A 15,820-nucleotide genomic window follows, 5' to 3' on the forward strand; every position below is an offset into this window, starting at 1 on the left:
CAGGGGACGTCCAGGAATTAAAAAGTGAATTCATGAGAACATAAGGACTGTTCATATTTGGAGTTTAGCCATTCTAATAGGTGTGGGTGCCATATTATTGTAGTCTGAAGTTGTCATTTCCTGATGTTATATATCAGTCAGAGCTTCTTTTTGCAAGGTTAGGTAGTTGCTCTTCTCAACATAAGAAACATGAAAACGGGATTTTTTAGGAGTTTATTTGAACTTAAGTGACTTAACGTTTGCGATGAAGACCTTCAACCCTGCAGAGACGCTCAGCATAGCAATTTCTTTTTTATTTATTTATTTTATTTTAAAAAATCATTTTAGAGAGTGGAGAGAGACAGAGACAGAGAGAGAAGGAGGAGGAGCAGAAAGCATCAACTCCCATATGTGCTTTTACCAGGCAAATACAGTCTTTTTTTAAAAATTACTTGTTTGTTTGTTCATTTGTTTTATTTATTTTAGAGGGTGGAGAGAGAGTGTGTGTGAGAGAGCGAGAGAGGTAATTTATTTAATGCATGTGAAATAAAAGAAAGGAGGGAAGATTTCACGAGGGCCTGAGAGTCAGAGCCGGATGAGATGAGCAAGTAGGGAAGAGTCTGTGCTCTCACAGTTTTGCAGGAGGGGACTGTCAGGGGCCAGGTCAAAGGTATGATCCTATTGATGCACAGAGTGGCCAGACACAGCTCAGTCATGGCAAAGAGAAGCCTTTTTGTAAAGAAGTGATCTCCCAAGGGTGTGAGTTCCCACCTCAACCTGTTCAATTTGTGAATTTCTATCAAATCAGGAGGAGGTCCCATTCCACTGAACCCTTTTTTGTCCACACTGTGTTCTTCCACCTGGAGTCTGTTTAGATACTAATTCATTTGCAGTGGGGCTATTTGTTTTAGAGTACTATGTGAATATTGATCAGAAATGCATTGTAGTTTTGTCAGTTTGTGGAAGAGAAATGTTTCATCAAGTACATAGTGAATAAAGGTGTTCTCTCAATTTCTGGCTTGTGTTTGTATCATATGAATAGTTTTTTTTTTAAATAGTTGATTTTTAATTTTATAAAATCCTTGGTTTTTTCTATTTCAATGGGTCCCTGAAACATAGAAGAATGGTAAGGGGCATGGTGGCCCCCCCTGAGGCCCGTGGCGCGGGAAGGAGGTGGGAGGCCGGCGGTGGGGAGAAGAGAGGTGCCATAGTCTCAGGTACCGTGCAGTCTGGCCCCACGGTGTGAAGATGTGGGGACCCCCATCCAGACTCCAAGGGAGGTGGTCGCCCAGGTGGCGTGAAGGTGAGATGCATTCGATGTACTAACGTGGGTTCTGAAGGAAAGTGAGAAAGTGGGGGACTGTCAGGTTTTTTTTACAGCTAGTGCTCGACTTATGACCATGATTGCTTCTGACAGACCGGTTGTAACATGATTTGGTTGTAAGTTGAGTAGGCTATATGTACAGTACTGTAATATGATGTTATAGAAATATTTAAGTCATATTTTACCCTAATTTTCTTTCATTATTGTTATATATCATAATTTCTTTGTTCATTTTATGCCATTTGTATCATCTCTACACCATTTTGTTTCTTATTTTTACATTCATCAGGTTTAAGTAAAATACTGCATTACCAGTACAACTGTTTTAATATTTGCAAAGACAATTTCCTCTTGGTAGACATCTTGGGAGGGGTTTGATGAAACATATCCAGGACACAAAACACAAATTGCTGTACCAAGTCTGGGATAACAGTTGAAATGGTGCATACAGAGATGGTAGTGCTGCTGGAAGCTGGTCCGCACTGTCGTATGTTCAGCTGGGGAACACTTGTGCTGCCAGATGTGGATCAGTTGTGGCTAGTGATTGTGATCGTAAAGTTGAATGTTCGTAAGTTACATAGGTCATAAGTCGATCAATATTTGTATTGCTCATGTGTGCAGGTGTTGGTCAAATGAGTTTGTAAATAGGATATATGTGTTTTCTCGCTTGTGATTTGTGTTGGGTGTGGGGGACGGACTGTGGGCAGGCAGGGTCATTGTAGCCTAGGGTTTAGTTTTAAGACCAGGCTTTTCCCCATACCCTTGACTGATTGTATAATCTGGGTGGTGCACTCTCATGGGGGATCCAATTATGCCTCGGGTAAGTGGCTTTGTATCAGAGACTTCTTTGTTTGTATATTGGATTAAGGGGTTTTGGTTTTGTATACTATAAAGTGGGACAGACCAGGAGCTGGCTCACACAGTTCCTGCTATCACAATTGCAGGGGCTTCCCTGATCCCTTGCCCTTCATGGGAAAAGCTGGTTTACTGCTTTTCCCTTGTCTTCTTTTGTGGATTTCCTGTCTTGGTGAGACACCAATAAATAGGATGGCCCACCATCCTCCGACTCCACTGTAACCGTGAGTGGAAAAATTCTGCTTGACCTTTTGACTAAAATTAAAGAAAGCAGGAATTGACTGCTCCCTACCATAAACCACTGAGAAATTTGCTTAGATCTAGTTCACCAGAGGCAGCTCGACCACAACCGAAACTGCTTACCAAATAGGTATGTGTTCCTGATAAAGATAGGATAAGGGTTAACGACTAACTGCCAACTCAGCTTCTGTAAACGGTTGCTTGCTTGCCTACCAAAGTATAAAAGCCCTTGCAAAAAGACTGAGAGTGCTCTTGGCTACCTCCTTGCCTTGAGCCCGCTCGCGAGTGTAATAAACTTTTTCTTCTGCTTTACCCACACACTTGGGTCTAGAGTCTTCGTGGTGCGCCCTCGGTCAACATTTGGAGGTTCCACCGAGATTCCGCTTCCTCGCAGACCATGAGACGAACGCCTGATGCTTGGTGAGTGAAACTGGCGGTGGCTGTCAGGCAGGGACGTGAGTCCCTCCTGGCTGCGACCGACAGACGTGTCAGGGGGTCGCAGGCCACGAATCTGGGGGACGCCCTGGAGTGTGAGGACGACCAAGGACACTTGGAAGTCCATCTGCTTTCTCAGACAGAATCTGTAGATTTGTTGCCAGTTTCCAACCGAGCTCGTTGGTCCGGACCGCTAGATTTATTTTTAGTTTCATTTTGTCGATCACGGCGTAGCTGGCTTTGTCTGTCTGTTTTTGTCAGTGTTTTCTTTGTGACTTTTTTTCTGTCTTTCTTTCTCTTTGAAATTAAAATGGGACAAGGTCCTTCTACCCCATTGTCCCTGACATTGTCTCATTGGTCTGAGGTGGATGCCCGAGCCCATAATTTGTCTCTTCTTGTTAAAAAGCACAAGTGGCAGACTTTCTGTGCCTCCGAGTGGCCCACCTTCGGAGTAGGTTGGCCGACCACTGGAACCTTCCATAAAGACACCATAAAGGCGGTTAAAGCAGTTGTCTTCAATCCAGGACCTCATGGCCATCCGGATCAACAGCCTTATATTTGGGTTTGGGAAGACCTGGCCGACAACCCTCCTCCTTGGTTCTGACCTTTTCTTCCTCCCCCTACACCCTCCCTTCCAATAACCCTCTCCACCACTCCGGGCCCTCCCAGACCTGCTCTAACTCATCCAGACATCTGCTCTATGCTTCCACTCAAACCTTCGGAGCCAATGGCGCCTGCTTCATCCCTGTATCCCCCCCTTCCCTCCTCTGTTCTCCCTGAATCTCAAACTGACCTTATTCTTTTTGATTCGGGACTCCCGCCTCCCTATCCCAGGGATGTCCCTGCCAGCGCTGCTGGTCCCCAGCTTGGGGCCCCACATCAGGACGAACGGGCACCATCAGTGGAGCGTCCAGCCCAAGGTACCCGGAGCCGGAGAGCACAAACCCCAAATGACGTGGCCGTCACCCTGCCCCTTCGACCTTTCGGACCCCCTGTCTCTGAAGGCCAAGGGGGGAACATGCCGGCGCTTCAGTATTGGCCCTTCTCCTCCTCAAATCTATACAATTGGAAAAACAATAATCCGCCTTTCAGAGGACCCTGTAAAACTTACTGACCTTCTCGAGTCTCTTATGTTTTCCCATAAGCCCACTTGGGATGACTGCGAGCAACTTTTAGGTATCCTCTTCACCTCAGAAGAAAGAGACTGGATTCTTCTTGAAGCCAGGAAATTGGTTCCTGGACCTCATGGTTGTCCTACTCAACTTCCCAACCTCATAGATGAGGCTTTTCCCTTGAGGCGGCCTAACTGGGACCCTAATACGCCTAAAGGTAGGCAGCGACTCTTACTCTATCGCCAGACTCTGATGATGGGTCTCCGAGCGGCGGCGAGACGCCCCACTAATTTGGCTAAGGTAAGAGAAGTAATTCAAGGGCCAGAGCAATCCCCATCCAGATTCCTAGAGAGACTAATAGAAGCCTATAGGAGGTACACCCCTTTCGACCCTGAGTCTGAAGAACAGAGAGGGGCACTGGCTATGGCTTTTATAGGACAGTCAGCTACTGATATTTGGAGGAAACTCCAGAGGATGGATTGGTTACAGGACATGGCTCTGAGAGATTTAGTCAAGGAAGCTGATAAGGTATACTATAAAAGAGAGACAGCAGAGGAAAAGGAGCAAAGATTAGAAAAAGAACGTGAGGAGCAGGAAAATAAGCGAGATACATGGAGAAATAAAGAGTTAACAAAGATTTTGGCTACTGTAGTAGGGAAACAAGATAGAAGAGGAAAGCATAGTACCTCGGGCCCAAACCAAAAACCAAAATTAGGACCTAACCAGTGTGCCTACTGTAAAGAAGAAGGACACTGGATCAGGGATTGCCCTAAGAAGAAGAAAAAGAAGTCTGAGGAAATCCTTGCCCTAGCAGATTAGGGGCATCAGGGTTCGGACCCCCTCCCCAAACTCAGGGTAACATTCAATGTAGAGGGGACACCAATCGACTTTGAGGTAGATACTGGAGTGGTTTACTCCACCCTGCAGAGTCCGCTGGGTCCCCTCTCAAACAAAAAATCCTTGGTTCAGGGGGCAAATGGATGCCAGCCTAGGTCATGGACAACTAAAAGGACAATGGACCTGGGGAGGGGAAAAGTACAGCACTCCTTTCTGGTCATACCAGAATGCCCTGCCCCGCTGCTGGGGAGGGATTTGCTTACCAAGTTGGGGGTGAGTATTGATTTCAAACCTCAGGGACCAGAAGTAAGATTCAGTAACCCTCTTGTCAGTCAGCCTGTTGTGACCATGCTGACCTTGTCTGCTGAAGATGAGTATAAACTATATGAGACCCCTGCCCCCGGACCCCATTCAACAGAAGACAGGTGGCTTCAGAGCTTCCCAGAGGCCTGGGCAGAAACGGCAGGGCCAGGATTGGCAGTACAAAGGCCTCAGGTGGTAGTATACTTAAAACCCTCCACCACCCCCATAAGGGTCAAACAATACTACATGAGTAAAGAGGCCCAGGAAGGCATTAGACCTCACATGCAGAGGCTGCTAGGACAAGGGATCCTGAGGCCTTGTCAATCAGAATGGAACACCCCCCTGCTACCAGTGAAGAAACCAGGGACAGGGGACTATAGACCAGTTCAGGATTTGAGAGAGGTTAACAGTCGGGTAATGGACATACATCCAACGGTCCCGAACACTTACAACCTCCTCAGTACCCTCAGTCCTGACAGGAAGTGGTATACAGTACTGGACCTGAAAGATGCCTTCTTCTGCTTGCACCTGCATGAGGACAGTCAACCTCTGTTTGCTTTTGAATGGACTGACCCTGAGAACGGACTCAGTGGACAGCTCACCTGGACGTGGCTACACCAGGGCTTCAAGATCTCTCCCACCATCTTTGACGAAGCACTGCACCAGGACTTGAGTGCCTACCGAGCCTCCACCACTGAGGTAATTCTGTTGCAGTATGTTGATGATCTGTTACTTGCAGCTGCCACCATAGAGCAGTGCGAACAGGGAACTGAGAAACTGCTTGTCGAACTGGCCAAACTGGGATACCGGGCATCCACCAAAAAGGCCCAGATCTGTCAATCCGAAGTCACCTTCCAGGGCTACTCTCTCTGAGACGGTAAGAGATGGCTAACTGAGGCCAGGAAAAAGACTGTTACTCAAATCCCGCCTCCGAAAAATCGGAAGGGCCTCAGGGAGTTCTTGGGCACAGCAGGTTTTTGCAGACTATGGATACCCAGCTTTGCCGCACTAGCCGCCCCTCTGTACCCCTTGTTAAAGGATGGAACTGAGTATACCTGGGGAGATGAACAGCAAAAGGCCTTTGACCAAATCAAGAGGGCACTGTTGTCAGCCCCAGCCTTGGCACTCCCCAACATAGAGAAGCCTTTCACTCTCTATGTAGAAGAGAAGGAAGGGATAGCTAAAGGAGTATTGACTCAGTCTCTGGGACCCTGGAAACGGCCAGTAGCCTATCTTTCTTTATATATATATATATATTTATTAATGTTGATGGGATGACATTAATAATTCAGGGTACATATATTCAAAGAAAACATGTCTAGGTTATCTTGTCATTAAATTATGTTGCATACCCCTCACCCAGAGTCAGATTTTCCTCCGTCACCCTCTGTCTAGTTTTCTCCATGCCCCTCCCCCTCCCCCTAACTCTCTCCCTCCCTCCCTCCTGCGTCCTCCCTCCCCCCACCCCTGGTAACCACCACTCTCTTGTCCATGTCTCTTAGTCTCATTTTTATGTTCCACCAATGTATGGAATCATGTAGTTCTTGTTTTTTTCTGATTTACTTATTTCACTCCGTATAATGTTATTAAGATCCCACCATTTTGCTGTAAATGATCTGATGTCATCATTTCTTATGGCTGAGTAGTATTCCATAGTGTATATGTGCCACATCTTCTTTATCCAGTCTTCTATTGAAGGGTTTTTTGGTTGTTTCCATGTCTTGGCCACTGTGAACAGAGCTGCAATGAACATGGGGCTACATGTGTCTTTACATATCAATGATTCTGAGGTTTTGGGGTATATACCCAGTAGAGGGATTGCTAGTTCATAAGGTAGTTCTATTTGCAGTTTTTTGAGGAACCACCATACTTTCCTCTATAATGGTTGTACTACTTTACATTCCCACCAACAGTGTATGAGGGTTCCTTTTTCTCCACAGCCTCTCCAACATTTGCTATTACCCGTCTTGTTGATAATAGCTAATCTAACAGGGGTGAGGTGGTAGCTCATTGTAGTTTTGATTTGCATTTCTCTAATAACTAATTAAGCTGAACATCTTTTCATATATCTGTTGGCCATTTGTATTTCTTCCTGGGAGAAGTGTCTGTTCATGTCCTCTTCCCATTTTTTTATTGGATTGTTTCTTTGTTTGTTGTTGAGTTTTATGAGCTCTTTGTAAATTTTGGATATTAGGCCCTTATCTGAGCTGTTGTTTGAAAATATCAGTTCCCATTTAGTTGGCTGTCTGTTTATTTTGATATCAGTTTCTCTTGCTGAGCAAAAACTTTTTATTCTGATGTAGTCCCATTCATTTATCTTTGCCTTCACTTCTCTTGCCATTGGGGTCAAGTTCATAAAATGTTCTTTAAAACCAAGGTCCATGAGTTTATTGCCTATGTCTTCTTCTATGTACTTTATTGTTTCAGATCTTATATTTAGGTCTTTGATCCATTTTGAATTAATTTTAGTACACGGGGACAGGCTGTAGTCGAGTTTCATTCTTTTGCATGTGGCTTTCCAGTTTTCCCAACACCATTTGTTGAAGAGGCTTTCTTTTCTCCATTTTGTGTTGTTGGCCCCTTTATCAAAGATTATTTGACCATATATATGTGGTTTTATTTCTGGACTTTCTATTCTGTTCCATTGGTCTGAGTGTCTATTTTTCTGCCAATACCATACAGTTTTGATTATTGTGGCCCTATAATATAGTTTAAAGTCAGGTATTGTAATGCCCCCAGCTTCATTCTTTTTCCTTAGGATTGCTTTGGCTTTTCGGGGTTTTTTATAGTTCCATATAAATCTGATGATTTTTTGTTCCATTTCTTTAAAAAATGTCATAGGAATTTTGATGGGTATTGCATTAAATTTATATATTACTTTGGGTAATATGGCCATTTTAATTATATTTATTTTTCCTATCCAAGAACAAGGAATATTTTTCCATCTCATTGTGTCTTTTTCTATTTCTCTTAGCAATGCCTTGTAGTTTTCGTTATATAGGTCCTTTACATTCTTTGTTATGTTTATTCCTAGGTATTTTATTTTTTTTGTTGCAATCGTGAAGGGGATTATTTTTTTGAGTTTGTTTTCTAATATTTCATTGTTGGCATATAGAAAGGCTATGGACTTTTGTATGTTAATTTTGTATCCTGTGACCTTACTGTATTGGTTTATTGTTTCTAGTAAACTTTTTGTGGAGTCCTTTGGGTTTTCGATGTATAGGATCATATCATCAGCAAAAAGTGATACCTTTACTTCTTCTTTTCCAATATGGATGCCTTTTATTTCTTTGTCTTGTCTGATTGCTCTGGCCAGAACTTCTAGCACCACGTTAAATAAGAGTGGAGAGAGTGGACAACCCTGTCGTGTTCCTGATTTAAGGTGGAAAGTCCTCAGTTTTACGCCATTTACTATGATGTTGGCTGATGGTTTATCATATATGGCCTTTATCATGTTGAGATATTTTCCTTCTATACCCATTTTCTTGAGAGTCTTAAACATAAAATTGAGTTGTATTTTATCGAAAGCCTTTTCTGCGTCTATTGATAAGATCATGTGGTTTTTGTTCTTTGTTTTGTTGATATGGTGTATTACGTTAACCGTTTTACGTATGTTGAACCATCCTTGAGATTCTGGGATGAATCCCACTTGATCATGATGTATTATTTTTTTAATATGTTGTTGTATTCGATTTGCCAGTATTTTGTTTAGTATTTTAGCATCTGTATTCATTAGAGATATTGGTCTGTAGTTTTCTTTCTTTGTGCCATCCTTGCCTGGTTTGGGTATGAGGGTTATGTTGGCCTCATAAAATGTGTTTGGAAGTATTGCTTCTTCTTCAATTTTTTGGATGACTTTGAGTAGAATAGGAACCAAGTCTTCTTTGAATGTTTGATAGAATTCACTAGTATAACCGTCTGGGCCTGGACTTTTATTTTTGGGGAGGTTTTTAATAGTTTTTTCTATTTCCTCCCTGCTGATTGGTCTGTTTAGGCTTTCCGCTTCTTCATGACTCAGTTTAGGAAGGTTGTATTGTTCTAAGAATTTATCCATTTCTACTAGATTGTTTTATTTGGTGGCATATAGTTTTTCATAGTATTCTACAATAATTCTTTGTATATCTATGATGTCTGTGCTGATTTCTCCTCTTTCATTTTGGATTTTATTTATTTGAGTCCTGTGTCTTTTTTCCTTGGTGAGTCTTGCCAAGGGTTTGTTGATTTTGTTGATCTTTTCAAAGAACCAGCTCCTTGTTTTATTGATTTTTTCTATAGTTTTTCTGTTCTCTATTTTGTTTATTTCTGCTCTGATTTTTATTATCTCCTTTCTTCGGCTGGTTTTGGGTTGTCTTTGTTCTTTTTCTAGCTCCTTAAGGTGTGAAGTTAAGTGGTTTACTTTGGCTCTCTCTTGTTTGTTCATATAGGCCTGAAGTGATATGAACTTTCCTCTTATTACTGCTTTTGCTGCATCCCAGATATTCTGATATGTCGTATTTTCATTTTCATTTGTCTGTATATATCTTTTGATCTCTGCGCTTATTTCTTCTTTGACCCATTCATTTTTTAGAAGTATGTTGTTTAGTTTCCACAATTCTGTGGGGTTTTCCCCCTCTTTTTTACAGTTGAATTCTAGTTTCAAGGCTTTATGATCAGAGAATAGGCTTGGTTCAATTTCAATTTTTCTAAATTTGCTGATATTGTCTTTGTGGCCCAACATATGGTCAATTCTTGAGAATGTTCCATGTACACTAGAGAAAAATGTATACTCTGTCACTTTGGGATGAAGTGTCCTGTAGATGTCTATCATATCCAGGTGTTCCAATATTTCGTTTAAGGCCACTATATCTTTATTGATTCTCTGTTTGGATGACCGATCTAGAGCCGTCAGCGGTGTATTGAGGTCTCCAAGTATGATTGTATTTTTGTCAGTTTTTGTTTTAAGGTCAATAAGTAGCTGTCTTATATATTTTGGTGCTCCTTGGTTTGGTGCATATATATTAAGGATTGTTATGTCTTCTTGATTCAGTGTCCCCTTAATCATTATGAAATGACCATTTTTGTCTCTGAGTACTTTTTCTGTCTTGTAGTCAGCATTATCAGATATGAATATTGATACACCTGCTTTTTTTTGGGTGTTGTTTGCTTGGAGTATTGTTTTCCAGCCTTTCACTTTGAATTTGTTTTTATCCTTGATGCTTAGATGAGTTTCTTGTAGGCAGCATACAGTTGGATTTTCTTTTTTAATCCATTCTGCTACTCTGTGTCTTTTTATTGGTAAATTTAATCCATTTACATTTAGTGTAATTATTGACACTTGTGGGTTCCCTATTGCCATTTTATAAATTGCTTTCTGTTAGTTTTATATCTTGTTTGATTCTTCTCTTTTGTTTTTCTATTGTTTGTTTTTGTTTGTTTGTATTCCATACTTCTTTCTTCTGTTGCTACCTTTTTTAAGTCAAGTGTTTTTGTGGTGGTTTTTTCAAGGGTGGTTATCATTAAGTAATGAAAAGGGTATCTACCATATTCATTGTAGTACCCTTTCTTATGAGTATTTCTACGCTTCATCGTCCTTTGCTACTGTTAATCTTCATCTTTTCTCCCCTTTTTTTTTCTTTCGTTGTCACAGTTTAAGTTTGATTTTATTGTTTTCTTGGTGGAGCTGTTACTTGTGGTTTTGTTTTCTTTTGTTCTTTGAATCTGGTTGGAAAACCCCCTTTAGTATTTCCTGGAGTGGGGGCTTTCTGATGATAAATTCTCTCATCTTTTCTGTATTTGTGAATGTTTTTATATCTCCTTCGTACTTGAAGGATAGCTTTGATGGGTATAGTATTCTTGGCTGAAAGTTTCTCTCTTTCAGGGCTTTGAATATTGGGGTCCACTCTCTTCTAGCTTGTAGAGTTTCTGCTGAGAAATCTGATGATAATCTAATAGGTCTTCCTTTATATGTTGTATTCTTCTTTTCCCTGGCTACCTTGAGAATTTTTTCTTTGTCATTGGTTTGTGTCATCTTCATTTTGATGTGCCTTGGAGTGGGTTTGTTGGGGTTAAGAAAACTCGGTGTTCTGTTTGCTTCTTGAATTTGAGGCTTTAGTTCTTTCCACAGGCTTGGGAAGTTCTCATCTATTATTTGTTTGAGTATATTCTCCATTCCATTTTCTTTCTCTTCTCCCTCTGATATACCTATTATTCTTATGTTATTCTTTCTGATGGAGTCAGACAATTCCTGTAGGACTTTCTCGTTCTTTATTATTTTTGAGTCTCTTTCTTCTTCTCTCTGTTGTGCCTTAAGTTGCTTGTCTTCTATTTCACTAATCGTATCTTGTATCTGGGCTGTTCTATTAGCTAAGCTTGTTATTTCGTTTTTCAGTTCGTGAATTGAGTTTTTCATCTCTGTTTGATTTGTTTTTATAGTTTCAATTTCCTTGGTAATATATTCTTTGTGATCATTGATGGTCTTGCTTGTTTTCTGATCTCCCTAAATTGCCTTTCTGTGTTTTCGTGTATATCTCTGAGTATTTTTAAGATTTCTATTTTAAATTCTCTGTCATTTGGCTCCAAGGCTTCCAATATGTTAAATCTTTTCTCCATAGATTTTTCCACATTTATTTGTGTTACCTCTCTATCTTTTGTATCCATAATATTCTATTTCCTTTTTCTTATTGGCATCTGAAGGTGATCTCGTTGATAGTGTTAATTAGAATTAAAAAAGAATAAAAAGGGAAAGAAAAAAAAGGGAAAACACTCCACACACAAAAAAAGTAATAATTTATTATTTCCCCCTTTTTTCTTTCTTCTCCTCCCCTCCTCTCACCTCTTTAGGGAAATATCGTGATGATCTGTGAATTATATTATGCTAAATGGAACAAAAACTGCCTATAACAGAGGGCTTGATTTGGGGTGAAGAGTTCAAGGAGCAAAAAAGGGAGTCGGGACCTACTAAATGCAAAAAAAACAAAAACAAAAAAAAAACAAAAAAAAAAGGGAGAATATCTTAGACAAGCATAAAATGATTTGCTTGTAAGTGATGGTCGACTAAGAGATATAATGAGAGGGATAATAGGGAAACAGAAAAAAGAGAGAAAAAATAATAATATTTAAAGAAGAAAAAAATAAAAATAATAAGTAAAAATCTGTTGTATTAAGTGGAGTGAAGACTAAATACAATGGAGACTTTGGGTTGGGAGGAATGCTAGTGAGTTAAAAAGCAATGTAAAAAGTACCCAAAATGCCACAAAAACAAACAAATAAGGGAAAACCAAGAACAAAAGCAGAAAAGAAAAAAAAAAAAACTTGAGTCCCAAATTAAATAATTTGTTCATGATTGAGGATTAACTGGGAGAAAAAGTAAAAGGAGAAAAGAAGAAATGAATATAAAGAAAAAAATAAGAAAAAGAGAGAAATGAAGGAAGAAAAAAAGGAAAGGGAATAAAACAAAAAACAAACAAAAAGAAAAAAAAAGGGGAGAGAGTGAGAGGTAAGGGTTTTGGAGTGTAACCCTAAAGGATAGTAAGGATGAAGAAAAGAAATAAAATGTAACACTCATGGGTAGTGTAGTTCAAGAAAAGGGTAGCATAAGATGGGCAGAGAATAAAAGGACCGAGGTGGAGGAAATACAAATGATATTAAAAGCAATAAGAAAGAAGAAAGAAACAACAACAACAAAGAATTAGTGGAACAAGTTATAAATTCTGTGGATTTTTCTTGATTTTGAGAGGTTAACTTCTTCCTTTTTCTTTTCTCTCCCTCTTCCTGGTCGATGACTCTGAACCCCAGGTTCTGCCCCTGTGTCACACTTAGGTAGGGATTTGCAGTTGATGGGATTCTATGGCAATGTCATATAATTGGCTTTAGTCTCGCTGGTAGTCAAGGCTTGTTGGCGTTTGCAGAGTCCAACAATGAGAGAGTTTGCTTTCCTGGAGTCTCTCCCCTAGTCTCCCTTTCCTGAATTAGCAGCCTGGTGATCCAGCTATGAGGCTGCCACTGCTTCTGTCTGGGGAGTAAGAGGCTCAAAGAGCTGGGAAATCCCCACTCTATCCTCACTCAGCGCAAGGCTCTGGGTAAGGCTCTGGCAGTCAGAGCCTCCAGCGTAATCAGGTGGGGCTGGGAGTCAATTGTTGTCAAGGTGACTGTTCAGCGCCTTCCATTCAGTTGGACCACTCAATCCAGGCTTTCCACACTTTGTAGCCTGTTTTGGCACAGGCATATTCCCTCCTTGGCAACATTCCTTTCGCTTTCTGTGTGTGTGTGTGGAACTCCGGGATGCTCCGAGGATATATTTTTTTGTATCTAGTTGATAAATTTGTTGAGATTTTGGGGAGATCTGTCAGAAGCGCTGCTCACGGCACCATTTCCGTGACGTCACTGCCTATCTTTCTAAGAGGTTAGATGCAGTTGCAAAAGGGTGGCCGGGGTGCCTACGGGTGATTGCCACTGTGGCCCTCCTAGTCAAAGATGCTGACAAACTGACTCTGGTCCAGAAATTGACTGTTGTCACCCCCCATGCCCTGGAAAGCAGAATAAGACAACCTCCAGACCACTGGCTAACTAATGCCTGCATTACTCATTACCAAAGCCTCCTGTTAGATAAAGACAGGATCACCTTTGGCTCTCCAACTGTTTTGAACCCAGCCACCCTGCTACCCAGGGAGGAGGGGGGAACTGTCCACCATCAGTGCAGGGATATCCTAGCAGAGGAAGCTGGGATCCGGAAAGACTTCTGGGACACACCACTGCCACAATCTGACTTAATTTGGTATACTGATGGAAGCACTTTTCTGTATGAAAAAGAACGCCGAGCTGGGGCTGCGGTGGTAGACAAGGAAAAAGTAATCTGGTCAGAGAGACTTGCCCCAGGAACCTCAGCTCAAAAGGCAGAACTAATAGCTCTAACAAAGGCTTTGGAACTAGCTAGTGGTAAACGGGCCACCGTCTACACGGACAGCAGGTACACATTTGTTACTGCACATGTGCATGGGGCAATCTAAAAAGAAAGGGGCCTCCTTACATCAGCAGGTAAAGACATTAAACACAAACAAGAAATCCTAGCCCTCTTAGATGCTATCATGCTCCCACGGGAGCTAGCCATTGTCCATTGCCCTGGGCACCAGAAAGGGCAAGACCCAGTAGCCAAAGGCAATAGGAAGGCAAATGAAGAGGCTCGAGTGGTAGCCATGAGGACTGCCTCCCACATCCTCACTATAGAAGCAGAGCCATCCCCCACCCTGACCCACTTAGAGGAACCTGAGGATGTTCGGAAGTTCCTGCAGATGGCCCACCATCTTACCCACCTTGGGACTGACAAACTGTTACAACTGCTTCAAGATGATAAAATATTGACCACCCCCGAGAAGAGGCAAATAGCAAAGGAAATAGTCAAAGCTTGTAAAGCCTGCCAAATGGTAAATGCCTACCCAACAAAAGGAACCAGTGGAACCCGTCTCTGAGGCACCAGACCAGGCCAATATTGGGAAGTAGACTTCACTGAGGTAAAACCTGCCAAGTATGGACTAAGGTATCTCTTAGTTTTTATAGACACCTTTTCAGGATAGGTAGAAGCCTTCCCTACCAAACATGAGACGGCGGCGGTAGTAATTAAGAAAATTATGGAAGAAATCTTTCCTAGATTTGGCCTTCCAAAGGTAATAGGGCCTGATAACAGACCGGCATTTGTGGCCCAGGTAAGCCAGGGGGTAGCCAAAATATTGGGGATTAATTGGAAACTACATTGTGCTTATAGACCCCAAAGTTCAGGACAAGTAGAGAGAATGAATAGAACAATTAAAGAGACCTTAACTAAATTAGTCATAGATACTGGCCATAGAAATTGGGTAATGCTCCTACCATATGCTCTTTTCCGGGCTCGGAATACCCCTTCTGCTAAAACTAACCTAACCCCCTTTGAAATACTTTTTGGAACCCCTCCGCCTATTCGGGATTTATCCCCCTCTGACTTAAATATCCAAAATACCCCTTTGTCCATTAGGTTACAGGCCCTGACCAGAGTACAACATTGCCTATGGAAGCAGTTGTCTGACCTTTACCAGCCGGCAGGAGACGGGACCCCACATCACTACCAAGTCGGGGACTTCGTCTACGTCCGGAGACACCAACACCAGACCCTCAAACCCCACTGGAAAGGACCCTACCAAGTCCTCCTCATCACACCCACTGCTGTAAGGGTCGATGGCATCGCAGCTTGGATCCATATTTCACACCTCAAGCCTGCTCCTGCTCCTGATGACCAGTGGACAGTGAGAAAACAGATAATCCCCTTAAGCTGCATGTCCGCCGCCGCAACAAATCCCCACCAACCAACCCAGCAGACATGGCAGGTGATATCGGGGACCAGTAATATAGTATGAAAAGTGACTTCTAATGACCATCCCCCCTGGACTTGGTGGCCGTCCCTGTATCCAGACTTTTGTCAGCTCGCGGCGGGGCTAGAAACTTGGGATATCCCAACCACAGACCCGGGTAACCCTCCTCCTTGTGAGTCCGGGAAATGTGAATGTCCAACTAGTGGTATAGGGACTGTAGGCTTTGGGTGCTCTCACCCAGAATTCCGCTCGACTCTCAGGACGACTGACTTTTATGTCTGTCCCCGGGACGGTCGTGATAGGGACACAGCTTGGAGATGCGGGGGACTGGAAGTCTTCTCCTGTAAGGCTTGGGGTTGTGAGACTATGGGGACGACTCACTGGAAGCCCACATCCTCCTGGGACTGGATCAGGGTTGC

At 42.2% G+C, this 15,820-nt stretch overlaps 1 protein-coding gene across 1 annotated transcript; it reads left to right on the forward strand.

Moving 5' to 3' along the window:
• Window positions 1-3,138: 3,138 nt before the first annotated feature.
• On the forward strand, window positions 3,139-15,436 carry LOC136387048 (uncharacterized). Its single transcript, XM_066358111.1, is given in 4 exon segments — window positions 3,139-3,922; window positions 3,924-6,311; window positions 13,448-15,330; window positions 15,333-15,436. Coding segments are annotated over 4 exon segments (5,154 nt in total). The 5' UTR covers window positions 3,139-3,143.
• Window positions 15,437-15,820: the final 384 nt, after the last annotated feature.

This window comes from Saccopteryx leptura, unplaced genomic scaffold (assembly GCF_036850995.1).
Source record: "Saccopteryx leptura isolate mSacLep1 unplaced genomic scaffold, mSacLep1_pri_phased_curated manual_scaffold_54, whole genome shotgun sequence".
Lineage (NCBI taxonomy): Eukaryota > Metazoa > Chordata > Mammalia > Chiroptera > Emballonuridae > Saccopteryx > Saccopteryx leptura.